This window comes from Dunckerocampus dactyliophorus, chromosome 9 (genome assembly GCF_027744805.1).
Source record: "Dunckerocampus dactyliophorus isolate RoL2022-P2 chromosome 9, RoL_Ddac_1.1, whole genome shotgun sequence".
NCBI classification, from domain to species: domain Eukaryota; kingdom Metazoa; phylum Chordata; class Actinopteri; order Syngnathiformes; family Syngnathidae; genus Dunckerocampus; species Dunckerocampus dactyliophorus.
The window spans coordinates 7,383,630-7,409,806 of record NC_072827.1 but is presented as its reverse complement, the minus strand read 5'-3'; the positions used below and the strand labels follow the sequence as shown (position 1 = coordinate 7,409,806).

The 26,177-nt window shown below is 42.9% G+C and overlaps 1 protein-coding gene across 4 annotated transcripts in view; it reads right to left on the bottom strand.

Moving 5' to 3' along the window:
- myo3b (myosin IIIB) overlaps window positions 1-21,134 on the bottom strand; it is a 185,807-nt gene extending 164,673 nt beyond the window's left edge. For 2 of the 4 annotated variants that reach the window (XM_054786515.1, XM_054786517.1), the window contains exons 1-3: window positions 3,890-4,048; window positions 539-722; window positions 436-456 (exon numbers count right to left, since the gene is read on the bottom strand). In XM_054786515.1, coding sequence (XP_054642490.1) covers window positions 436-456; window positions 539-722; window positions 3,890-3,918 — 234 coding nt within the window. In that variant the 5' untranslated portion in view covers window positions 3,919-4,048. Of the gene's footprint in view, window positions 1-435; window positions 457-538; window positions 723-3,889; window positions 4,049-20,791; window positions 20,829-20,938; window positions 21,036-21,064 lie in introns of those variants that run through there. The other 2 variants (XM_054786516.1, XM_054786514.1) reach the window with 2 other exon arrangements.
- Between the last annotated feature and the right edge of the window lie 5,043 nt (window positions 21,135-26,177).

Sequence of the window (26,177 nt, the reverse complement as noted above, 5' to 3'; positions counted from 1 at the left end):
AGACTTTGATCTGTAGCTCCCGCGAAAAAAGCTAAAGACGTCAATAGAGGTCTTTGGCAGTGAAAGACTTAACAGGCGTATCAATTACGTAGCCGTTTGCTGGTAGTACGTCACCCCTGCATAAAGTTGGGATCTGCTGTATGAAAAAAGAGAAATTGCTGCAGTGAAGACATTGTGGAGGTAGTTTTCTATGAAAGTGAAAGTGATATGGTCTAGTCTAGTCTAAGTCACACAGTGTGCTGCTGATGCGAGAGACTACACCACCCTTTATCACACAGAGATAAATGAGCAGGTTCACAGCCACAGCAGGAGCTACCACTTTGGAGCAAGGCTAGGGAATGAGACGTAACATGACGGCAAATCAATGAAAAAGCGGGAGACGCGGTTGGATGCATGACTGGGAGAGCTCCATCAAACACAGTGGAGGCGACTTACTCTGTTGGTGTGGCTCGGATGCTGAGACAAAAGTCCAAAGTTTCAGTTTGTGCTGCTCTGCATTTGAGTACAGCAGCTAAGCTCACGTGATTACCCAACTTACGTTGATGGGGTCCAGCACTTTGACCGCTGCCTGACTCCCATCCTTCTTGTTGGTCACCTTGTAGACTTTTCCATACGTGCCTTTGCCGATGGTCTCCACGATGTCCCAGTTAGCCGACGGATCGCCAAGGTTCTCCAAGCCAATCATGCTGGACTTGTAGGGATAGACTCCATACAATGACCGCCTGGAGGACGGGAACGCAAACATTAAGTGGAGTGGAACAATTTGACTTTCAGTTTGGTGTTTTCTTGTGTGTGTGTGTGCGTGTGTGTATGTGTGACAGCGATGGCAAAGAGGAAATTTCTGATGATGGCTACTTTTTAGCCTTGCTTCCCACTTCTTTAGACCGCGTTGTTATGGGAGCAGATCTAGGAAGTCCATAATGAAAGTATACCAAGTCTATGTCGCAGTGCTGCGCCCCTCTAGAAGTGACAGTTAATCTTGTGTCCATGAGAACAATCCATCCATTGTGTGTTTCCCAGTATTTTTCCATCAGTCATTTGTAAGTGTTGCACAACTCTGATTGTGCTATGTGAGTGTGTGTGTGTCAAGAAGGCCTTCCGGCGTGGGCGGGCTTCTTTCCGGTTGCGGGGACATGTCTGGGCCTGCCGGTGTGTGCCCCCCGGTGCCCGTCTGCCTTTGTGGGGTGTGATCTCTCGCCGGTCTCGGGGGTTGGCTGTCCTCCGGCCTGCTGGCGCCTTGTTTCTGGTTGGGATTGCCTCTCTGCGTCCCCTTGCTGGTCTTCCCGGGCGGGAGGGCTCTCTGGGCTGGTTCTTGGGGGACTGATCTTTGTGCTGCCTGCCCCTGTGGGCCTGGTGGCTTTCTGGCGGTGGGGGATCGGCCTGGCTATTTGGGGCGGGGCTCTCTCCTTTCATGCATGATCAGTGACAATTACACGCTCACACATTCTTGCACCTTTATATATGTGAAGACTTCCCCACATACAGAGATACCTGTACACACGTACATATGCACACTCACAGTACATACGTACTTCCCCACATTACTCACTGACTTAACCAGGGTGTTATTATGTTGTTGGTTTTATTACAGCGATGGTGATGTCTGCAATATGATTATAGGTTTTAATTTTCTTTTCTTTTTTTCTCTGTCCCCTCCTGCTCCAGTCTGGAAAAAAAAAGAAGCTACAAGACTGAAAATGCACTTAGCTAATAGACTGAATCTAGAAGGTGCAACAATCATAACTAACAGAACCAACACATTTGCGCATTTAGAAAAGTGGTACACCTGGCTGACCAGTACAATACAACTACAGCGACAGTACATTGACATTGATAATACAAGAAGAATGACATGTGCACTGCACATACAGGATTGAGAGTACACAATTTATCATTTTTACTACGGGTGCACGATAATTATTGGGCCAATGTGAGGGAATTATGACTTCACACCGATAAATCCAATAACATTAAAAATAGCTCAGATAACTGATAATTTCGAATAACACCCCACCGAGGCGAGATTACCCGTACTGTGCGGGTGAGCAAAACAAGCGCTCCTTTTTTCTCCTGCCTCTGACGTTAACGGCCCGTCGTAACTTCCCCTGTGGTCACTTGTAAACAAGCATTCACTGTTTCAGAGACATTTCACAGGCTAGATGAACCAAATGGCCTGTGATGAGGGGAAAAAAAAACCCATTGAGCATACAAAAAACCTTATCAGCCACCTGAAACAGCACATCACTACCACACCTGGGGCATGTTGTGCGTTTGGAAAGTGCAAAAGGTTTGCCAGAGACCTCCGTGGTGTCACACAGAACGTGCATCCGAATACAATGCATCTTGCTGGTCCACGCCAGGTGGCTCCCTCGCTCTATACTCTGGTTCTCCTGATAGTACTGTAGTGTAGTGGTAGTAATGTCATGATATTTGATTAGGACTAATCAACAGGTACAGTTGGGCAAATCCTAATTTGGCCAGGTCCTTACCTCCAGGTGTGCACAAACTACAGTAAAATCTAAATGTAAAACTAATAAACAGGTTATAGTTATCGGTATCATGTTGAGTTGAAAAATAAATATTGTGCATCTTACCATTTGTTAGATATTATTAGCCTTCTTGACACACACACACTCACATAGCACAACCAGAGTTACACAACCCTTAATTATGACTGATGGAAAAATACTGGGAGAAGAGGCAGACACACAACAACTGCATTGTTGTCACTCTCTCCCGCAAGCTTAACTTTCACGTTCACACAAACTTGACTTTCACCTTCTAGAGGGGCGCGGCAACTGCTATATAGATAAATTTCATTCTGGGCTCCTCATCAATCTCCTTGTCGATGCTAACCAAAGCGCTGTAGTATATTGCTCTTATTTTTAATACAGTTTAAAAACCTTTGAAATTGTGTGATCATTAGCTACGTCTCCGATAGCAGTGCCATCCCAAAAACAGGGAAGAAAAGCTCAAGAAAATAAATAGCCTTTAAGTGCACTTACACTTCCATCACACGTCATTTATCGCCGCTGTGGTCAACTTGTTTTTACACTTGTATGATAGTTCAAAACAAAATTGCTTGTACTGTTGTTGACTGATACGGGGAATGATAAATAAGTGTGTAAGCCCTCAGACATTCTCATGCAGGGGTGTCCAAACTTTTGCTGGGGCCACTTTTACATTTTTTAAGCCAACCCATGTGCTGAGATGTTTTTTTATATGTACCATAAAAAAAAGTGTGTAATTAGTATGAACCTTTATCCTCACATTTCACATATTTGCTGTTTTTTTAACTTCATTTTTACAACTTTCTTCTTGCACATTTTTTTCTCCTAATATTTTCACGTTATTCTCATAATATTTTGACTTCACTATCGAAATGTGCAATTTTTTTTCCCCAACCTCATTTTCCAAAAATTGCAACTTCATTCTTTGTTTTGTTTATTTCTCATATTATGACCTTTTTTCCCTTCATTTTTCAATTTTAAACTATTTATTCCACTTAATATTATGAGTTTATTCTTATATTAAGTTAATTCTTATAAAAATTACTCTTCTTTTCAATTTTAACTGTTGTATTTTTTTTTTGTTTTCTTGTTGAAATAAAAAATAAACCGCCACGTTGGACCCCCCCCCTGGTCCAGTGTATATACAATCTGAGTTTCAAACAAGCCAGCAAGATAGAAACACGAAAGAGAAGCAGATGATGCAATGTAGTACTAGTACTGCGCTTGCAGTGTTACACAGGGTAGAACATTTATTCCCACAAGATCTTCTTCGAGGGTTCATTGAACAAGTATCTCTGCCAGAGGAGGGTGAAGACATTTAACTACTGTAATCGGAAAAGAGGGAAGGAGGGGCGTACAGTATATATAATTGTACTTACATGGCAAACGTTATTTTCTTCTGACTCATTGGTGCTGAGAGTTAAAAATAAAACATCTCTGGTGATCATAATACAAATGCCAGGCAGAGCAACAAGTTGTGTTTGACGGCGGCGTGCTTAGCCTAGCCCCCGCCTGCCACCGTGCATCCCCATGAGCGTTAACTCCTAAGGATCAATTGGATTGGACGCAGATTAGCTTGACATGCGCCGCACACTTTCACTACACACGCTTAAAGGAAAACTGCACTTTTTTTTGGACGATTGCCATCATCCGCAATCCTTATGTGAGACATAAAGAGGCAGCTCACTAATGCACGTGTTGGGACACAACTATTACATGCAGTCAATATTCGGGTTAAGGTCAATATTCTGCGTTCTGAAACATTCGGAATAACCCGTTTACATGCGTGATGTGAAAAAAGACAAAACAAAAAACCCCACACGGACAATTTCTCGACTCGTGGAAAACATCAGGACGCAATGCGCGTCATTTCCGCTTCTTCTTCCTGTATCCAAAAACAACAACAACACCGGCACGGCGCATAATGAACGCCTTTGTTTGCGCTTTGGTGCTGGTACTGACCCACCACCAGTACTTGACACTATTCTGTCTCACTTTCTTCATTAATGGAAGGCGAGAACCTGAAGAAATAGGAAATGGAGCCGGAGCTGTGCCATCCATATCCATGCTACATCCCCAGAGCCCACGGGACACTTTGGAAGATGCGTTCGTATAAACCCTGCTTCGCGTAACTTCTCGCTCACCTTCTGATAGATTTTGCTATCGTGGTACTTTCTACCGCCAATAAAAGCCATAATGTTCCTGTCTTTCACCACACTAATGAGGTGGCTTGTTTCCTCCTCGCTCCAGAAGTGTGGGGTTTCGCGTGACGCCATGTTTACAAGTACTTCCTGCCAAAGGCACAAGATTCCTTTCGAATAGAACATGCGCAGAACACAAATTAATGTTCTTCGGGATTTAAAAAAACGGAATATGCTCATATTCCAGTTTTTCAAAAGGGTTATTGGTGTTTACATGGCTGTCGGGTTATTCGGGTTATTGCTAATATTCCGGTTATGACGGGGTTATTTGACTGCATGTAAACGTAGTCAAGGTTTTATGGCTTTATATCCATACTGTGAGCATGTAGTAACAGGTACATCCATGATAACATGTAATACTTACAGTATTTTGCTGTATTTTTGTCATTTTAAGCATAGCTGAACTTCCTTCCTGGGTGCATTGATTTCACAAAGCAACATCAAAAGGAATGCTACACCTAGCGTTAACTTTTTCAAACTCAAGAACAAAAACACAGCAACGGTGGCGGCAGCTCCAATATGTAGCGTTACCTTTCGCTAGTGGCCTGCGGCATTGTGAGCCAGTGTGTGGTGAAGCTAGTCGCTAGCTGGTGTGGTGTGGTGAGGTGTCACTACGCCAGTAGCGTAGTTCTTGGGTGTAACAATGTTAATAACAATAATAATAACAATGTCACTGTAGCTCAGTTAATATGCAGGTCACATTATGAAAATGGAGCATTGTCGGTGCTTTTTAGAGGTTTTTTCAGAAGGCTTTACAGGTGGAATAGGTGCGTCCCATTATGTGCATTCTTACCTGTCTCTTTTTTATCTGTTTTTATATCTTTCGAACGCACAGAAAAGGGAAAGGCATGTGTTGTCATGTTTTCAAAGGAAAACTACACTGGAATTTTGTCCATTATCTAAAATCCTTTTTATCTACATCGTTCCCTTTTCTGTGCATTCTAAAGAGAAAAACAGCTAGCATGTGAGAGCTAACAATGCATGTAAACGGGACACACCTATTTTGACTATAAGGCTCTAAAAAAACCTTCCGTAAAAGCCAACAATGTATTCACATAACTTTTACATGACGTGTATATGAACCAAGCTACAGCAACATTGTTACTGTAGCAGCAAACACAAAGAACTATTTTTCTGGCGTAGTGATGCAGCGCCTCACGTCACGTAACGTAACGTCCAAAACAATGTGATAGGACACCAATCTGTACTGATTAGGAAACAAGAACAAGCATATAAATAGCTAGGAATAGACAACCAAATGATCTGCAAAGTAGTAGCCCACATTCCATGTTTTGTTTATACACGGCGAGATGGACTGTGTTGTGATATCAAGCACTATGTGCTCCATGTATCACAATCAGTATCATGGTGACTTACTCCATGGACAGTTGTCCATCTGGTCCAGCTGGCCTGGGGGGTCTTTTCCTGTTTATTTTGGGTAACTGAGTTTCTATCACTGCAGGGTTTGTTCGCGCGAACAATTCTTTGTTCGTTGTGATGCAATCTCTTGGAGCAACGTCCTCCTCGCCACACACACAAAGCTTTTCCATGGATGGTAACGCTGTATGCCACTCCATTTCTGTCAGCCTGGCTTGGCAAGCTCCACATTTACACCACCAAGTCATGCCGGTCCTGACTCTCTCGGCCCCCTGTCTGCTCCGACATTTCACTCTCTTTTCTTGCAGGCTCAGCTTCTAAAACCTGCAGCCCATCCACCGTATTTTCAGTCTCAAAACGAAAAGGTTCTGGATTTTTCCATAAGTAGTCGCCGACTCCCACAAGGTCTGCCATGATTAGTAGCTGCAAACAGACACATGCTTTCTATGATGCTATTTTTGATGGAAGTAGCGTTAGGTCCTATCTGTGGGCTCAGTGAAATCAATGCGCCCGGGAAAAAATTCCGCTCATGTTTAAAATGATCAAAATATGGCAAAACACTACAAAACATTCGTTCAATCAAAAAAAAATTCACAATGGTCACAGAAATAACTTGAATCTGGAAAAAGTAATAATAAATTAAAATTCTATGAAATGTAACCAATGAACGTCAGACATTGCTTTTCAACCATGCTTCAACAGAATTATTGAAAAAAATAAACTCATGAAACAGGCCTGGACAAAAATGATGGTACGCCATAACTTAATATTTTGTTGCACAACCTTTTGAGGCAATCGCTGCAATCAAACGATTCCTGTAACTGTCAATGAGACTTTTGCACCTCTCAGGAGGTATTTTGGTCCACTCCTCATGAGCAAACTGCTCCAGTTGTCTCAGGTTTGAAGGGTGCCTTTTCCAGACGGCATGTTTCAGCTCCTTCCAAAGATGCTCAGTAGGATTAAGGTCAGGGCTCATAGAAGGCCACTTTAGAATAGTCCAGTGTTGTCCTCTGAGCCATTCTTGGCTGTTTTTAGCTGTGTTTTGGGTTATTGTCCTGTTGCAAGACCCATGACCTGCGACTGAGACAAAGCTTTCTGACACTGGCCAGCACATTTCTCTCTAAAATCCCTTGATAGTCTTGAGATTTCATTGTACTCTGCACAGATTCGAGACACCCTGTGCCAGATGCAGCAAAGCAGCCCCAGAACGTAACAGAGCCTCCTCCATGTTTCACAGGAGGGACAGTGTTCTTTTCATCTGCTTCATTTTTTCATCTGTGAACATAGAGCTGATGTGCCTTGCCAAAAAGTTGAATTTTTTGTCATCTGTCCATAGGACATTCTCCCAGAAGCTGTGTGGCTTGTCAACATGTAGTCTGGCAAAGTCCAGTCTGGCTTTTTCATGACTTGTTTTCAACAGTGGCGTCCTCCTCGGTCTTCTCCCATTAAGTCCACTGTGGCTCAAACAATGACGGATGGTGCGATCTGACACTGATGTTCTTAGACCTTGAAGTTCACTTTTAATCTCTTTAGAAGTTTTTCTGGGCTCTTTTGTGACCATTTGTATTATCCGTCTCTTTGATTTGTCATCAATTTTCCTTCTGTGGCCACGTCCAGGGAGGTTGGCTACAGTCCCATGGATCTAATCTCCTGAGACAATTTTTTCTTTGCTTCCTCTGGTCTATGTTGAGTGTAGTACACACCATGTCAAACAGCACAGGGACTGCCTGTAGTGCTATCTATAGACCCACTGACTGATTACAAGGTTGGAGACACCTGTTAGTGGACACACTTTGAATTAACATGTCCCTTTGGTCACATTATTTTCAGTCTTTTCTAGGGGTGCCATCATTTTTGTCCAGGCCTGTTTGAGTTTATTTTTTTCAATAATTCTTTTGAAGCATGGTTGAAAAGCAATGTCTGACGTTCATTGGTTAAATTTCATAGAAATCTTTATTACTTTTGTCAGATTCAAGTTATTTCTGTGACCATTGTGAGTTTTTCTTTCATTGAACGGATGTTACCAACAATTTGGTCCATGTGTGTATGTGCCCTGCGATTGGCTGGCGACCAGTCCAGGGTGTACCCCGCCTGTCGCCCAAAGTCAGCTGGGATAGGCTCCAGCATACCCCCGTGAACTTAATGAGGAGAAGCGGTATAGAAGATGGATGGATGGACATAAGGTTTGTGGATGGTGGGTAAAATAAAAAAAGTGCAGTTTTCATTTAAGAGCAACAGAAAAAGCACCAATGAATCCCAAAAAAATGACTACCAGGGTCAAAGATTGATGGTGGATTGATGGACGTGTTGTTTAACTGCCGTGTTGTTTAAAGGACATATAGTAGATCCCCCGTCACGTTCCAGGGCCACCCACGAATGGCAAAAATCCCGGAGTGATAAAAATGGTGATTTCCCGTCTAAGGAATGATAGTGTAAGATGATCCATCACCACCAGGAATGGGAGTCACGGTGTAGAAGTTATACACACTGGAATCTTGGTTAGGTTTCATTCATCCGTTCCAGAAGGTCCGACTCTAACCAAAACAGACACTAACTGAATGCATTTTTAACCTTAAAGAAATAATGTCAATCCAATTAATACGTTCCAGAAAGCCAAAAATGTTCACACAAAACAAGTTTTGACACGCACAAAACAATTGTAAATGCATCGATATGATGAATGAAAGCGATAAATGAACATTTAAGGTTACTTTTACCTTCAGTGAAGATGTGATTTTTGATGTGAGTGTTCCCAAAGACACAACGTGGCAGCAAAAACACCACACGGACACCATCTTCCTGTTTTGTCATGAGTTACTTCTTCTATTCAAAAATGTTTCTAACCTCAATAATGCAAAATGGAACCACAGAAAGTTTCAAGTGCAAGCATTTGCATAAAGAAGGTGAAAACACAATTGAAATGAAAGGAATTCAAGATATAACACATAAAAAAAGAAAAATGGGAAAATGGCGTCCGTGTTTTGTTTCACTGCCACATCATTCACATCAAGAATCACGTCTTCTGTGAAAGTAAAAGTAACCTTAAATCTTCATTTATCTTTATTTATATACACTCCTGATCAAAATCTTAGGACCAGTTGAAATATTGGTAGAATTTGCATTTTGCACATTTGGATCTTAATGAGGTTTTAAGTAGAGTTACAATATGCAAAAACAAGAAGGGGGAGTGAGACAAAAAACATTTGGAGCTTGTACTGTAATTTAAACCAAAAAAAGAAAAAACTGAAATAGGCTGTTTATCAGCTGATAAAAAGTTTAAGACTACAGGCTTTAAAAGCCAAAATCTGCAAAAAATGTTCATTTTCTGTCAGGCATTCACACTGTCATGCCCTCCTGATGGCTAAAGCTAAGAAGCTTTCTCTTTTTCAACGTGGTCGGATTGTGGAGCTGCACAAGCAAGGCCTCTCGCAGCGTGCCATTGCTGCTGAGGTTGGGTGCAGTAAATCAGTCATTCTACATTTTTTGAAAGATCCTGAGCATTATGGAACAAAAACGTCAAGTGGTAGACCCAAAAAAATCACACCTGCACTGAGCCGGAGGATCCGATTGGCTGTCCATCAAGACACAGGGCGGTCTTCCACCCACATTAAGGCCCTTACTGGTGCTGACTGCAGCACAATAACCATCAGACGGCATCTGCGGGAAAAGGGTTTAAAAAACAAAAAAGGAATTCAAAGACCTCGTCTCCTTCAACGCCACAAAACTGCCCGTTTAGACTTTGCCAGGGAGGGATTCTCTGATGAGAAAAAATGTAACCTTGGCGGTCCAGATGGCTTCCAACGTTACTGGCATGACAAGGAGATCCCACCTGAGATGTTTTCTACCCAGCACAGTGGAGGGGGTCCATCATGATCTGGGGTGCTTTTTCATTCAGTGGAACACTGGAGCTTCAGGTGGTGCAGGGTCGTCAAACGGATGCAGATGTTGCAGCGGGCATCCCTCATGACTGAGGGCCCTCGTCTGTGTGGTAACAGCTGGGTTTTTCAACAGGACAACGCTGCAGTTCACAATGCTCGCTTGACCAAGGACTTCTTCAGGGAGAACAACATCACTCTTTTGGACCATCCTGCATGTTCCCCTCATTTAAATCCCATAGAGAACATTTGGGGATGGATGGCAAGGGAAGTTTATAAAAATGGCTATCAGTTCCAGACAGTTGATGCCCTTGGTGAAGCCATCTTCACTAGTTGGAGCAATGTTCCCACTAGCCTCCTGGAAACACTCGCATCAAGCATACCTAAAGCAATTTTTGAAGTGATTAACAAGAATGGTGGAGCTACTCATTACGGAGTCCTACTGAGGACATTTTTTCACCTGGTTTGGAGAGTTTTTTGTTATTTTTTGAGCAATGGTCCTAAACTTTTGATCAGCTGATAAACAGCCTATTTCAGTTTTTTTTTTTTGTTTAAATTACAAGCTCCAAATTTTTTTTGTCTCACTCCCCGTTCTTGTTTTTGCGTATTGTAGCTCTACTTAAAACCTCATTAAGATCCAAATGTGCAAAATGCAAATTCTAGCAATTTTTCAGCTGGTCTTAAGATTTTGATCAGGAGTGTATGTGCTTGGAATTGTTTTATGCATGTAAAAATATTTTAAAAGGTGTTTTGTGTTAACATTTTTAAGAGTCAACCTCTGATGGCATCTTAAACAAGCTCCCCAGCTGACTTTTTGTTAGCAAGTTAGGTTCTTTTTTAGAAGCTAAAGACGTTTTGTGATAAAAAAAAAAAACATGACAAACAGTTGGACTCACACAGTGTATTAATAACACAACAAGACATGCGCTGTACTGTATGTTAAACAAAATATGTATGCAAACGGAGGCAAAATTTTGATGTTAACTGAAAAACATGCTAACCGGGGCGGACGCTAACCAAGGTTCCACTGTACAGTCAAACCTCGGTTTTCGTGCAGCCTATTTTTGATTGGCTGATTTGATTGGCTGATTTGATTTGATTGGCATGATTTGGCGTTCATTAAAAAATATTCCTCGGTTTTCCTGCAATATTTCACAATTAACAAACAAGTCCATTTACCCTGTGCTGTACTGTTTCATGGAAAAATAAGTACTCAAACAAAGCAAGTGAGTCAACAAAGTGTTGTTGACTCACTGTATGTCACATTTTTGATTGCGTGTGACTGCTGAATAACCCGCCATGGGACCAAAGAAAACATTCAGTCTCACCAGTACGCACAGAAAGTGTGCTTCAACAATAACCTCCATCCATTCCTCATTTAGAATTATTTCATATTGTTTTCTGCACTTAAAACTACAGTATAATTATTCTCTATGAAATATTTTTTGTCCATATATTCCTCCCACATGCCAAAAACATGCATGTTAGGTTAATTGGAGACTCTAAATTGTCCATAGGTATGAATGTGAGTGTGAATGGTTGTTTGTCTATATGTGCCCTGCCATTGGCTGGCGACCAGTCCAGGGTGTACCCCGCCTGTCGCCCAAAGTCTGCTGGAATAGGCTCCAGCATGCCCCCGTGACCCTAATGAGGAGAAGCGGCATAGAGAATGGATGGATGGATGGATGGATATTGGCTGAACAGATTCATTGATGATTTTACTATGGGGAAAATTGCGATGCACGAGATAGGGTACAAGAGAACGAGATGAGGCGAGATTTTAACACCAATTTTAAAAAATGCAGGTGCGTTCTGAAATTTACGGTCAAAGATATTACTGTCAACATTTTTTTAGACCAATTAATAGTATCAACATTTTGGCTTTTTGTAGTTACATTATGCCTTTTTGCTCTATTTGTGCACTTCCAATGAACCACGTTTCACAGATGGCCCCTACGCCACACTTTGGACACCCGTGCATTTTGCCAGGAAGGCGTGGTGCAGCAAGGCAACAGAGGATTGTGTCCAAGCTCTACCTTCTTGGTCAGCGGGTGGGTTGCGGTGTGGAAGGTTTTTTACAGCTTTCAGACGTGCATTGCATGGCGTTACGCAGGTGGCGCTCACTCCTGAGTGCCTGCTGGGCGGATTCTTCATCTTTGTTGATGGCTTGTATTTAATTACATGCGCTCCCTTGCACCATCTCTGCGATGTATTAGGTGTGTTATGAAACGGAACCGATGATCGCCAGTACGTGAAAGTTGGCGCTGAGCCAAATGCAATCAGCATCAATAGAAACGCTCGGTTATTAAGGGTGCCGACAAGTCCGAACATCTACTTGGGTTTATCTGACAAATGTTTAAGCAAAGTTGATGGCAATGTAGAATTACTACAGCTTCTGTTTGGACATCAACAAGTAGCCAGCAGCTGTTCAACTTCGACGGGAAAAAACAGCCACACGTCACTCGCGGACGCTGGGAACACCAAAGTAGGTTGGATTGCAAGGTGTGCATAAAGCACTTAATGTGCACTTCCAATAATGCCTTGCACACTGCCTCTTCCATATTATTGTATTAGCATTCATTGTAGCCATGCCGTAGTTGACAGTCTTGGTTGGCTTGTGGCTGCCCTGTTCTCACGATACACCTTTCCTCCAAACGAGAAATCTTGTCACGTTTTACTCTCACGACATCCCCTACTGTATAAGTCTCACTTTTGCAACTATGGTGTGTTGTAGGACCGCCGGACCAAGTGGGAAATCTCAACACTTGACGAAATAATCAGTGACGCATAAAGACATAAGCATGTAAAAATGGTGGTCTTTTTTTAACAATGGTACATGTCTGCTGTACATTTTACCTGTATTATCACATATTTATAAATTATTACCCTCTTATGGTGAATAAGATCCGGGAAAAACTGCCCTTTTTTTTTTTTTTTACCTGAATGGCAAATGTGCGGGGGGGATCCACCGTATATAATCAATCATGATGATGGAGAGGAACGTTTGTGAGGTAGAATGACCCTGACGGTTTGATGTGAACAGCCATCAACCTTCAGAATAATATATATAATTTGTATATATATATATATATATATATATATATATATATATAGCACATACGCAGAGAAATACATTTATGAATTGTGTTGCATTGAGGATGAGTAATGTAGATATTACAGCACCAGAATGCAGCTTGGAGATGCAACAGATATCCTTCACGCCGTCCTTCAAGCAGCAGCAGCAGCATCTTGTGTTTATGCTTCCCACATCATAAATAATTGCCTCCTAATCGTGCTTCATCTTCACTTATCCATCAATCCTGCAAAGCTAATCGCCCGCTTTAAAACACTTCCTGAACGCCACATTTGCCTTATCAATCAGCCAAGTGCCAGCCTGTTTCCCTTGCTGACCTTGTGCACATCATTCCAACACAACAGCATCATCCGCACTTCCTCCACCAACAGGCGAGGTGAAGCTGACGCATCCTAGACAGCAGCAACTGGTGTCCGTGGCGTCTTTCTTCGAGCCAGGGCATGCAGGATGCTTCACAAACAGCCTCCAGCAAAGCGCATACAGCATATGAAGTCCTACATACCTGCTGTGTGAAAGTGTCTCCAAAACGACGCAGCCTAATTCGTGCTAAACTATCAGGGTGAATAATTCACCTGCAATGTGAGACCTGCTCTGCAGCAGAGTTAAATATGCAGGTGGCAGACGTACGCTTCTCATAATGGCTGATATGAGGCATCTCAGGTGGCACGCAGGTAACCAGGAAGTCCATGCGCGTTGCCAGGTCACGTGACCCCGCCTGAGCTGACGGTACAATGAGGAAATAATGGCTCATTGTGCCTTTATCCTACACATTTCAACATCTAAGATCTCGGTGAGATGGTAATAATGATGAGAAAATGCATACAGCATACATAACATAACATACCGTGTGTATGTTTAACATTTGTTTTAATGATGTAGCGATAATATTCTAATAAATACGATGGTGTTCACTTTTACACCACTAGCAAATGAGAGCCACGGTATTGCATATTAGATTTTTTACATGTATTAGGGCCCAATTAAACGCGGAATCATGTGAATGAAATGCTGTCATTGTGAGGAGAAGGAAGGAACGTTTGTGTGGGGAATTATTTCCCCGGCGGACCACTCAATCTTGGCGGAAACTTATCACAAACACTAAGCCGCCCCCCTCCCGAACTAAACATGTCGAAATGGTAACCTGAAACACCAAAAGTTGGTAAAAAAAACTCTTCTTACGGAGCGTGAATGGAAGCTAGCGGGATTAGCTTAGTTTAGCAGAGCATGCTTGGGGGGCATGTCATTAAAGTAAATATCTTGCATTAACAATGCAATTGGAATTGCATCAGTGACTACATCTTTTTTAATCACAAGCACGGCCTTTACAGTTTGTTGAATATTTAGTAGCAATGTGTGCAGAGGCTGGCATCCCTTTAGAAAAGTTAGCCAGGCTACATCCATTTCTCAATGACTGGGCACAATTGGCCAATGATGTATTGCATCAATAAATGTAAGGGTTTTTTTGCATTTAATTAATGGACATTTTCCTCAGTAACCCAAAAAGCACACACTACGCTGGTAAAATAAGTGCAAAAACTGAATGTAAAAAAAAAAAACGGAATTTGGGAAAAAATAAATGGATTTCAGGATTTCATAGGGCCCTAATGTAATTTATATTATATTTGTAATCATGTATTGTTAATGAAATAATGCCTCATTTTAAATGCATGATATGGCACACACACATGCACTGGATGTCATTACCTTGTATAGAGTAGGTGTAGGAAGCATCTGTCTCGTGAAGTTTTTTTTTTATTTTTTATTTAAAAGTGTTATACTGTAGAACGTAATTGAATTTTCTTTATTATATAAAAATGTTAATATATTTATTAGGGGTGCCACGGGACACCACGAGACGAGACAAGATTGGGCGTACGGGAACATGACGAGGCGAGATTTTAGTATTAGTTTTAAGAAAAGTAGAATGAAAAAACATAAATTAAATATGACAGTATATTGCACTCTACTATCCATCCATCCATTTTCTATGCCGCTTCTCTTCATTAGGGTCGCAGGGGTAGGCTGGAGCCTATCCCAGCTGACTTCGGGTGAGAGGCGGGGTACACCCTGGACTGGTCGCCAGCCAATGGCAGGGCACATATAGACAAACAACCATTCACACTCACATTCATACCTATGGACAATTTAGAGTCGCCAATTAACCTAACATGCATGTTTTTGGCATGTGGGAGGAAACCGGAGTACCCGGAGAAAACCCACACACGCACGGGGAGAACATGCAAACTCCACACAGAGATGTCCAACGGAGATTCCCAGGTCTTCCCGATGTCCTGACTGTGTGGCCAACATGCTAACCACTAGACCACCGTGCGGCCCTGCAACCTACTAATTTAATTAATACTACGTTACCTTGCATTGCTCCTCACGAGGCCACACTCGGCAGCACTCTGTGTGTGTGCTAGCGGCCCCGCCTACACCCATCACTTTTTCACACAGGGCAATGTGGGTTTGGATTTGTTTTCTCCTTTAATAATAAAAAGTTGCGTTTAAAAACTGCATCTTGTGTTCAGTTGTGTTGTCATTGACTAATATTTACATTTGTGTGATGATCTGAAACATTTAAGTGTGACAAACATGCAAAAAAATAAGAAATCAGGAAGGGAGCAAACACGTTTTCACACCACTGTAGATATATAAAATTGTAAATGAAATTATCTAAAATTAAAAAATGTTCACAGTAATAATAATAATAATAATAAAAATATATGATAAAAAGAAAAACTGCAAGTAATACACCCACAAAAATGTCGTATTTTTGACACACGGCTTGCTCCTCTCCCCCGCCCCCAAATTATTACCCACTCAGATGCGTTTTCTGAAGGAAAAAAAAAACTGCCTATTTTTGGTTAAATAAAGTTTAAAAATCATTTTTTTGGACCAAAAATCTGCAGATGTCGTATCACATATGTGAGTGGATCCACTGTATCTTGCATGGGCTCTCAGGTGATTGAGCAAGTGTCCATCCAAGGAAGACATTGTTCCGTACGGAAAATACGCCACACTCCTCACGCTTTTGTTAGCAGGGGCTGAGACCTCTATGGGACACTGTAAATATTTACAGCAGCTAGAAAGAGCGTCTGCTGAATGGACTCTATATGTAATACTTGACATCTTTCTAGCATGCACTGATTCTGCAAATGACAATACATTTACTGGAACTGAACTGCTATCAACTTACAGGGATCCTGTATTAAGATACGTCGTGTGTCGTTTCCACAGTGCGCACACACACACACACACACACACACACACATGCACGCCAGAAAAGGTATGTTAGTTTGCTGTTGGGAGGAAAAAGCGAGTTGGGGTTTAGAGAACAAGACACCATTGACCTGCGTGGTCCAGCTCAGGTTCCCCTTCATTGTTTCCCTTCCTGCAGGAGCACAGCGTGCACACACCTTTCACCATATTAGTCCATGTTTGTGGCTAAATAATTCAACTGTTAGAACAAATGGTTGTGTTACTCAGAATTTGTTATGTAACATCTCTGGTGCAGTAACCTACAACCACGGTACAATAATATATACTGTATGTACATATTTATTCACCTTTAACGCCACTATTTCTTTTTACGTGCGATTAACGTGCGCACGTCTTGTTTGACCCTCGGCCCACTTCGTAGTTTGAGGAAGTAGTGGTGACGGTGAAGCCATAAGCGAGAAGAAATATTGAGCAGAAATGGAAAAAGACAAGGGTATTTTCATTGGTAACTTTGGTTTCAAAGCCCTGGCAGATGGCTCTCACAGCAAGACCAAAGTTTTGTGTGCCTACTGTTGCTGTGATTGGAACTGTCACAGACTACGTTGACCTGCCACAGAAGAAAGAAGCATTTCCTTATTGCCACCCATACAGAGGCACCTTGGCGCAGGAGCGTCCCAGCCAACAAGTGCCTTTTCTAGATGCGAGCCGTCCTGGGCTGATTCTTTGCCTTGAACTGCGAGCCAAAATTTGGGCACGAGTTGCTAGTGAATAGCCGAGGACAGGTATTTGGGGGCTTATGTCAACGCGACCATTGTGGAAGAGCTAGCAGGGCTAGCATTAGCAGTGCACCAGCTAGTCATCAATGCACACCACAGCAATCCAATGCATCTTATTTCTTATGTACTGTGCAAAACCAAGACAGGAACAACATCAAATTTAAAGCATGAAATGAATACCAGACCCACGAACCACCAGCACGATCTGGGACCTGTCTTCCACAGAGGCCGTGCACCGAACAAACACGCACACTAGCACTCAAAAAGGTCATCAAATCTTACCTTTATGCATTACTACCTAGTATCAGCATTTGGGACCAAATATGAGGTGAAAGAAAAAGGGTAAAAATACAGTATAGTAGTCTATCTGTGCAGCGTGGGACACAGTTAGAAGGTGCGTTCAAGGAACATTAAACAAAGTGGGACAACACCGCTCGCATTAAACAATGCAAGAACTGGGGGATTTCTAAATGTATATTATTTTCTGAATTAAATAATGGCCCATATTTCCAAAATTGATGTCCCTTTCCAAAAAAATGGATGTAAAGTAGTTATCGTTGTAGTTGCGTATCAAATCGTTTACCACAAAGAGATTTACATCCCTACTTATCTTATTTATTTATTAGGGACAATGCATATTAATGAACATCTGCAAACAATACAGACATAAATATGCCAGCTTATAGCGCAACTGCGAGTTTCTGCCTGTAGTCCACCAGGTAACAAAGAAATAACAGTAAAGAATGCAAAAAACAATACATAAGACACGATAAAAGACAAAAGAACACACAGAACCTGAAAAGGATATTATAGATAAAAACTTATTTCTAGAGGTTAGTAAGTGTGATTAATTATGAGTTAACTACAGACTAATCACGATTAAATAGTTTGATTGGCAGCTCTAATATATATTTATATGTATTAACAGCTCTACATGAATTGCAAATTATTATTTTTTTAATTTTTTTGCTCATGGAGAACGGAGTTGTGGTGACCACGAAGGAGTAAGATCACCGCGCACCCAACGCACGACGCACATGGCTGTCGCTCCATTTGCCAGATTTTGCAACGTCACATGCCTTGATTTTTTTGTTTTCAATTTGTGAACATTAATGGTCAATAACCATATACACTCAAAACAATATATATAAACGCAACACTTTTGTTTTTGCTCCCATTTTTTATGAGATGAACTCAAAGATCTAAAACTTTTCCACATCCACAATATCACCATTTCTCTCAAATCTGTTTAAATCTGTGATGGTGAGCACTTCTCCTTTGCTGAGATAATCCATCCCACCTCACAGGTGTGCCATATAAATGCTGATTAGACACCAGGATTAGTGCACAGGTGTGCCTTAGACTGCCTACAATAAAAGGCCACTCTGAAATGTGTACAGTATGTGGAATATATTGGGGGTTCTTTTCCTTAATGGTGCTTATTAAAAGATTTTCCAGCGTGTAGATTGTCTTTATTCACCAACCGTGACCTCATGCAGCACATACGCAGATGCACCACAGGCGTATACGTCATATAACAATATGCACTGCAAAAGGAATTAAGAAACAGGAATGTGTTCAGGTCAGAATAAAGTTGTCAAAGAGCGTCAGACTGTGTGTGACTGTATGAGGGTACTACACTATGCCTCCGTCTACCTTCATAAGAGAGAGGTGTGGCTTGACATGAGGCGCATGTGTCAATCGCACTAAGAACTTAATTAATGTAATAAAATAGTTACTGCTGCTAAGACGCTAATTATTATCCTTATAAAGGCAGAATTTTGTAATGGATCTCAATGGCAGGTGTACCTAATGTTGTGGCCGCATGGTTGCAGGGTCAGTGATCATGTGACCTGTGCTGGTCAGCAAGAAGAATGTAAAAACAAAAAAAAAAGTGATTCATCTCATTTTCTGCTTCCAACAATCACTTTTGTTTTCTTCTCTCACTGCAGGAACGTCAACCCTGTAAACTGTTTGCTTGCTTGCTAAGTCTGTGGTTTAAAAAAAAAAAACTGCAGTGAAGTAAATAATCCCTTCTAAGGGGATATGAAGAGGCTTTGCAGTAAAGCTTCAGCAGCCATGAGTGAGTCAGGCTGTGGGAAGGAACCAAGCTGCCCTTGATGTCACCCTGCACAACCTAAACACTCCCATACTAAATACTACGTACTAAATACCAGAGAAGTGTGACGCACATAACTTTAATGACATGACTGTAACGCCAAGAAAATATAGAGGGAATATCTGCTCTTTGGTTATAATACAGTGTTTTAATATCAGAAAAATATGGTTTGTTAATGCACATATCAAATGTTTTGTGTCCATTTTTATTATTATTAGATTTGACCAATAGTAGTTATAATTATGCACTAACATACATACAGTATGTATTTCTGCTAAGACACACTTTAATGTCACACTGACTTGCTATGATTATCTGCAAAACAAGTCCTCCCCATGCGTATCACCTGATTCAAATACCCTTGAGAGTCTTGGCATGTGAGTCTGCCCTTCATTGTCTCTGTCCCTCACAAGAGGAGGGAACCCTAATTTTGACACACGGCTCGTTCGCACCCCCTCCAAATCCTCCTGCTAGCTTGACATGGACGCTCTCCTCTGATTTTGTATCACCATTTTATTATTAGATTAGAACAGGGGTGTCCAAAGTGCGCCCAACGGCTGTGCATTCACAAACACATAATATAAAAATAACATAATATAACACAAACTAACTAAAAAAAACAACAGCGAAAATTGAAAAATCAGCGGTAATTTTTCAAGAATAAAGTCCAAATATAATAGTTGTATTCTAACGAGAAAAAGGTTGTAATTTTAAGAGAATAATATTGTAATATTATGAGGAAAAATAACATATGGAAGAAAAACGACATTTATTTAAAGTCCTAATATTATGAGAAACAAGCAAAATAACAAATAAGATGGTCATTTTTGGAAAATTAGGGTGCGGAAAAAGTTATGTTACTTGAATAAAGTCCAAATATTATGAGAATAAATCATAATGACGAGGAGATCATTTACAAGAAGAAAGTTGAAATAGTTGGAAAAAAGCAAGAGCAGAAATGGAAAAAACAGGTGGAATATGATGAGAATAAAGTCAAAATATGAAGAGAAAAAAGTTGTATTATAGCGAGACGAAAAATCTAAATTTTACAATCATAAACTCATAATATTACTGAGAAAAAATAATGTCATTTTAGTAGCATAGAGTTTAAATATGAAAGAAAAAACGTTTTTTTTCAAGTCGTAATATTATGCAAAACAAACAAAAAAAACAAGGAAAAAGTGATAATATTATGGGAATAAAGTCATCATATTACGAAAAGCACATTTATGAAGATTATTGAAGAACAAAGTTGGAAAATGAAAAAGAAAAACACAAAAATGGGGAAAAAGAGAGAAGTAGATAATAATAGGCTTTAACCTACATGACAAAGCTGAGATGCTATTTTTTTCTCCAACTATATAGAACTTCTTAGCATATCTATACAAAATATCAAAGTAGCATTGTTTCTTTTTTCACTATGTGGCCCTCGCTGAAAAGACTATTGCACATCCCTGCATTAGATTCAGCTTCAGAACCGTCCCCTTCTCTCTTCAGTTGCCATTGTTCACTCACTGTTTAATCTCGAAATATGCTTCAACACTTACAAAAAAAAATGTTCAAGTATAAAACGTATAGCTACTCACACTAATCAAGGATAATGTACGATGATCCTACCTTTTATTGTTTGCGTCTTTATTTCCATGGCTGACGTCTGCAAGAGAGGATGAAAGTTTCAGCAGCACATTCTTGCATCCACTTCCTTTCACACTTTCCTCCAGTGCGACACGAGCAAAAGAAACGAATGCCAAGCGTGCATCTTACCATCCATAGCAACACATCCACATTGATTTGGCCCCTTCAGCCAGTCAGGCGTTTAATAATAAATAATGAGCTTATGGACACCTGAGCAGGCTGGACCTGCAGACAGGAAGCTGTCACTTCACCCACCTGAGCAGGAAGTGTCCACCAGTGCTGGTTGAAGCAGCTGCTGTACAAGGCGCATCTCACGTACTCAAACATCAGTGGGCTAACATTCTTCTTCTTATTATTATTATTATTCTCCTCCTGTGCTTCAGCTTGGGTCTGTTTGGCTGAAAGCGCAAGTTTTTGTGTTGTTTGTTAGCCACAAGGCCTTCGTTGTTCATGAAGGCTTGACCCAATTCCGCTGCAAAGCAAATGCCCACAGAGTCACATGGCAGTGGAATTTCTTCCAGGGTAGCAGGTCACACAGTCCACAAAGAGTTACTAATTACGACACACATTGGATACATTTCAGATGAAAAATGACACACACTCGGCAGTTTTAATGCGGTACCCTCAAAGTATTATACACTTGGGGGTCTACCTTGCTCCCCCGTAAAGGATTTTCTGGAGCCTGGTTGGTGGCGTTCTGTGCTCACTCGGTACACTCGCTCACTGCAGGAACTAATCCAGTACAGTCGTCCCTCGCAACATTGCAGTTCGATTATCGCTCCCTCACAATATCGCAGTTTTTCAGAAATGAATTCCTAATGACTTTTTCATGGTAGACCATGGTCTATTATTAGTCAAAACATATTGAAATATGCGGTGGCGTGAAAAAGTGCTTGATTTCTTTTTTTTGCATGTTTGTCACACTGAAATGTTTCAGATCATCAACAAATTTAAATATTAGTCAATGACAACACAACTGAACACACAACGTTGTTCTTAAAGGAAACTTTTTATGATTAAGGGAGAAAAAAAATCCAAACCTTTATGGCCCTGTGTGGAAAAGTGGTTAAAACATAACTGAGACTCAGCCTGGAAAAGGTTATAAAGCCATTTCTAAAGCTTGGGGACTTAAAAGTAAAAGCACGTACTGTTCTGCAGTTTCTGTTCTCACAGGGCACACTCCCACCGCACACTGAGAGCATAGTGGAGCTCTACGCGTCCATGAATCACGCATGCACGAGGCGTGATTCCACTCTCCTCATTAAATTACTACTCATTTCTCTGAAGCCTCATTCGCACTAGCTCACTTACCTGTCAGCGTGTCAAACATACGATGGAATAACGTTGTGTGATAAACAAGTAGTCCTAACTACAAAATAAAGGGTGGAGGCTGAAGGTGACTCCAGATGTAATTATTACTACTGTTTCGACTTTATTTTATTTTGATGAAGTGATGGCCAATTTTAAATGAACAATCAAGAATCAAGTGTCTAAGGACGGACGACTGCAACTTATTTTGACTGGCTAATGACTAAGCTCGCCTCACACTTGGAAAACCAGTGATTTAAACGAAAAGCATTCATGAAAATCCATAAAACCACGAGACTTCAAAGTGCAGGAGCTTCAACAGGAACATCTACTTTTTTAACCACGATGATGTACACTCAACAAAAACATAAACGCAACCCTTCAATTTTTCATGAGCTAAACTCATGATGTAAAATGTATTTTTCTATTTTTCCTCATATATTGCTGTTACGTTCCCTGAGGGGGTTAGGACCCCAGATGCAGAGGCGGAGAGCTTGGAGTACAATCGAGTCTTTTAATGGCACAGCGTGGCAAAAATTTAAGAACAAAAAGCGATGGTGTAGCATAAAACAGGAAATGATAGAGACACCATGGAAAAACCTAATCTAACTAGGAACAGCTGGAGAACAAGAGAAAGGCTGGGCTGAGCTTAGGGCGATATTACCCAAAGTAGGAAAAAGCGATCCAATGCTATAAGGCAAGTCCACATGCGTGTAGCGAGTTGGAGTTCGGACAAAGAACCAGCGTCCTCCGGCTGTAGACAGTCAGTTTAAGTAGAGGGAGCAATTAGCCACAGGTGTGCCCAGCCTTCCCGTCTCCAGCCTGCTCTTGAGTGGCTGCAACACAGAGGAAACAGGCCAGGAGAAGGCAGAAGTAGCAAATAACATAAGTAGGCCCTAAAGGCCAGGAGCGAACGTGACAGTACCCCCCCCTTAATGGGCGCCACCCGGCGGCTTACCTGGCTTCTCCGGAAACCGTTTGTAAAAGTCCAAAAGAAGGGTGGGATCGAGAATAAGTGACCGGGAAATCCATGAGCGGTCCTCGGGGCCGTACCCCTCCCAGTCCACCAAATACTGGAAACCCCTGCCCCTTCTTCTCACGTCCAAAATGGCCTGGACTGCGAATGCAGGGTGGCCGTCAACTAGCCTGCGAGGAGGAGGAGGCACCTCCGGAGGGCTGAGGTTGCAGGAGGTGACAGGTTTGAGGAGGGAAACATGGAAAACTGGGTGTATCCGGAGGGATTCAGGCAGCTGGAGCTGAACAGCAGAGGGGTTCAGGACACGTTCCACGGAATAAGGGCCAATGAACCTAGGTTGGAGTTTCTTGGAGACAGAATGAAGGGGTAGGTCGCGGGAAGATAACCACACCCTTTGTCCTGTTTTGTACTGAGGGGCCACCGAGCGGTGGCGGTTGGCGAGACGCTGATTGCGCTCCGATGTCCGGGCCAGAGCCGCCCGCGTGTGGTGCCAAGCCCGGCGGGCGTGGCGCAGGTGGGCCGCCACCGAGGGAACTGCCACCTCGGACTCGAGGGAAGGAAAAGCCGGGGGTTGGTACCCATAGGCGACGTGGAACGGGGAGAGGCCAGAAGCGGAACTGACGAGGGTGTTGCGTGCATACTTGATCCAAGGTAGGTTGAAGGACCAGGAGGCGGGCTGTTGGTGGCAAACGCAGCGGATGGCCGCCTCCAGGTCCTGGTTGGCTCGTTCGGTCTGGCCGTTGGTCTGGGGGTGATAGCCTGAGGACAGGCTGGGTGAGGCTCCGAGGCATTTGCAGAAGGCCTTCCAGACAGCTGATGTGAATTGTGGGCCCCTGTCCGAGACCAAGTCCAGGGGGATCTCGTGGAGTCGGAAGGTGTTGGAGACAAGTAGGTCTGCCGTCTCGAGAGCTGAGGGAAGCTTGGGAAGTGCGATAAAATGAGCCATCTTCGAGAAACGGTCGACTATGGTGAGAATAGTTGTGTTGCCATTGGAAGGTGGTAGTCCAGTAACAAAGTCCAGTGCTATGTGGGACCATGGCCGGGAGGGGATGGGTAGCGGGCGCAGGAGCCCTGCTGGAGCCTGGTGAGTGGGCTTGTTGCGCGCGCAGATCGGGCAGGCGGCCACAAACCTCTGGACGTCCGCTCGGAAAGAAGGCCACCAGAACCGCTGTGACAGGAGGAAAGCGGTGCGGGAAACTCCGGGATGGCACGCCACTTTGGACTCATGCGCCCACTGAAGAACCTCAGAACGGAGTTCCGGGACCACAAACAGCCGGCTCGCCGGACAGCCCTCCGGGAAGAAGGTTCTCCTTAACTGCGTCGGCCACCCGCCTCTCGATATCCCATTGCAGGGCACCCAGGATCCGGGACTGGGGAACGATGAACTCCTTACAGGCCTCCCCCGGGACGGGTGAGTGTAGTCGGGATAGGGCGTCCGGCTTGCTGTTCTGGGAACCCTGGCGGTAGGTCAGGGAGAAGTTGAACCGGGTGAGGAACAGGGCCCAACGTGCTTGTCGAGGGTTGAGGCGTTGGGCAGAGCGGAGGTATGACAGGTTCTTGTGATCTGTGTGAATGATGAACGGCAGTTCCGAGCCCTCCAGCCAGTGCCTCCACTCCTGCAGCGCTAGGATGACGGCCAATAACTCTCTATTCCCAATATCATAATTCCGTTCGGCAGCAGTCAGGCGGCGAGAGAAGAAGGCACAGGGGTGCAATTTCTGGTCGTTGTTAGAGCGTTGGGAGAGGACGGCCCCTACGCCTGTATTGGAAGCGTCGACCTCGACAACAAATTGAGAAGATGGGTTAGGATGGGTGAGAACTGGAGCAGTGGTAAATAAAGATTTCAGTCTATTAAAAGCTGAGTCGGCCTCTGGGGTCCACACGAAGGGAACCTTAACAGATGTAAGCTTCGTCAAGGGCTCCGCAACTAGACTGAAGTTCCTAATAAACCGACGATAGAAGTTGGCGAAACCCAGGAACCTTTGTAGAAGCTTCCTTGATGTGGGAGCGGGCCAGTCGACCACAGCCTGGATCTTGGCTGGGTCGGGACTTAGCTGACCCTGCTCCACGATGAACCCCAAAAAAGAAACAGAAGAGGAGTGAAACGAGCACTTCTCGGCCTTGACAAACAGCCTGTTTTCAAGTAGTCGTTGCAGGACTAACCGGACGTGTTGGATATGTTCCTTGAGTGAAGAGGAAAAAATCAGAATGTCATCCAAGTAGACGAATATAAAACGGCCGAGCATGTCCCGCAGGACGTCATTTATGAGACTCTGGAACACTGCCGGGGCATTGGTGAGCCCGAAAGGCATGACGAGATACTCAAAGTGTCCGAGAGGGGTATTGAATGCGGTCTTCCATTCATCACCCTCTCGGACACGAACCAGATGATAGGCAGAGCGGAGGTCGAGCTTGGTGAAAATTTTAGCAGAGTGAAGGGAGTTGAAGGCAGAGTCCATAAGTGGTAAGGGATATTTATTTTTAACTGTGATATCGTTGAGAGCGCGGTAATCGATACAAGGGCGGAGGGATTTATCTTTTTCTCAACAAAAAAAAATCCGGCTGCTAATGGAGATGTGGAGGGGCGAATGAGGCCGGCAGCGAGGGAAGTGGATATATATAGCTCTAGCGCCTCTCTCTCGGGTTTGGAGACATTGTATAACCGTGAAGACGGGAACGGAGCACCGGGGAGGAGATCGATGGCGCAATCATACGGACGGTGAGGTGGAAGTGATTGGGCTTTCTCAGAACTGAAAACCTCCCGGAGGTCGTGATAAACAGAAGGCACCGAGGAGAGATCAATTCTTTCCGGGGGAATTATCTGAGGGGACCGAGTGAGTGGAAAGGCGGATTTAAGGCAGTGGGTATGACAAAAAACACTCCAGTTAACAATAGTGGATCCAGTCCAATCAATGTGAGGATTGTGTTTAAGCAGCCAGGTAAGCCCAAGCACAATGGGTGCGGCACGGGAAGGAATGACCAGGAAATGCATAGACTCACAGTGGTTACCAGACAAATGGAGCAAAAGTGGGATGGTTTGGTGTGTGACGGTAGCTAGGTGACGCCCATCAAGAGAACGCACAG